The sequence below is a fragment of the Nansenia antarctica genome (assembly GCF_963989245.1).
Source record: "Nansenia antarctica genome assembly, chromosome: 2".
NCBI lineage: Eukaryota > Metazoa > Chordata > Actinopteri > Argentiniformes > Microstomatidae > Nansenia > Nansenia antarctica.
The window spans coordinates 19,655,441-19,656,420 of record NC_137675.1 but is presented as its reverse complement, the minus strand read 5'-3'; the positions used below and the strand labels follow the sequence as shown (position 1 = coordinate 19,656,420).

The 980-nt window shown below is 46.3% G+C and overlaps 1 protein-coding gene across 1 annotated transcript in view; it reads left to right on the top strand.

Moving 5' to 3' along the window:
• Nucleotides 1–764, top strand: part of LOC308149917 (condensin complex subunit 3-like) — a gene marked incomplete at both ends in the record, with an annotated part of 23,387 nt that extends 22,623 nt beyond the window's left edge. The window contains one exon of the mRNA XM_080522795.1: nucleotides 646–764. Coding sequence (XP_080378921.1) covers nucleotides 646–764 — 119 coding nt within the window. The remainder of the gene's footprint in view (nucleotides 1–645) is intronic.
• Nucleotides 765–980: the final 216 nt, after the last annotated feature.

Sequence of the window (980 nt, the reverse complement as noted above, 5' to 3'; positions counted from 1 at the left end):
TATTGCACAGGTTGAACATGGTAGTTGAGACACGTGTGTTTATAGGTTTTAACAGAGGGTGTAACATGTGAGAGCATGTCCTTAACTAGCAAGTCAACAATTCTATCATGCCTAGCGATGTACATGCCTTTATATACAAAGCAGCCATTCAGAATATGTGACAGGGATTCAGTGATTGAATTCTGATCATGGTGCAGACAGTGGGGAGAGAATGTGTTAGGGTACCACAGAGAGAGATTGAGTCTAGTTGGGAGGACCTGTAATCTAGCTTTAACTGTAAAAGTGACTATATCCTGATCTACTGCATGGTTCTTAAATATTGAGTGAGAAACAGAATGATCAGTAGTAGGGAGGCAAGCTAGCTTTCCCTGTAGTTTTAAACCAGTCCAGTGTTGTTGCTGTCTTTGGTGCTGTAACCTAACAAGGTACCTCCGTGCATGGTCTGGTGACAAATGATGTTCTGTGTCAATAACAGTAGCCCTTACTGAGGTTGAACAGTCAGTTATAACATTCTCGGACACTGTTACAGTGTCTGAGTCAGACCCTCCAGTCCTCGCACAGAGGTCATTGAGGTCAGGCCAATCTGACCAGACCCCAAAACCAGCAGAGTGGGTGTCCATCTTGAAATTGGGCTTCCTCTTGAAGCCCAGGAAGCTGGGCTCACCCTCTCTTGCCACGGGAACTTTGCGGCGTCTCATGTCCAGAAACAAGGAGGACCTCGCAAGTTCTCTGACGGTCTTATCATCACTGTTCAGCATGTTTAACAAGTGTGAGAGGCGTGTGGCATTGTATATCCATTCCACGTTTGGAACACCAAACCCCCCCCACACACACAGAGTGCCCTTAAATACACACTGCTGCTATAAGGTTTGCTGACACACACAGTACACACACACTATATGGCCGTACTGGCAGTTCACACACACACACAACACCACACATACACACCCAGCCATGCACACAGCCACACATACACACAC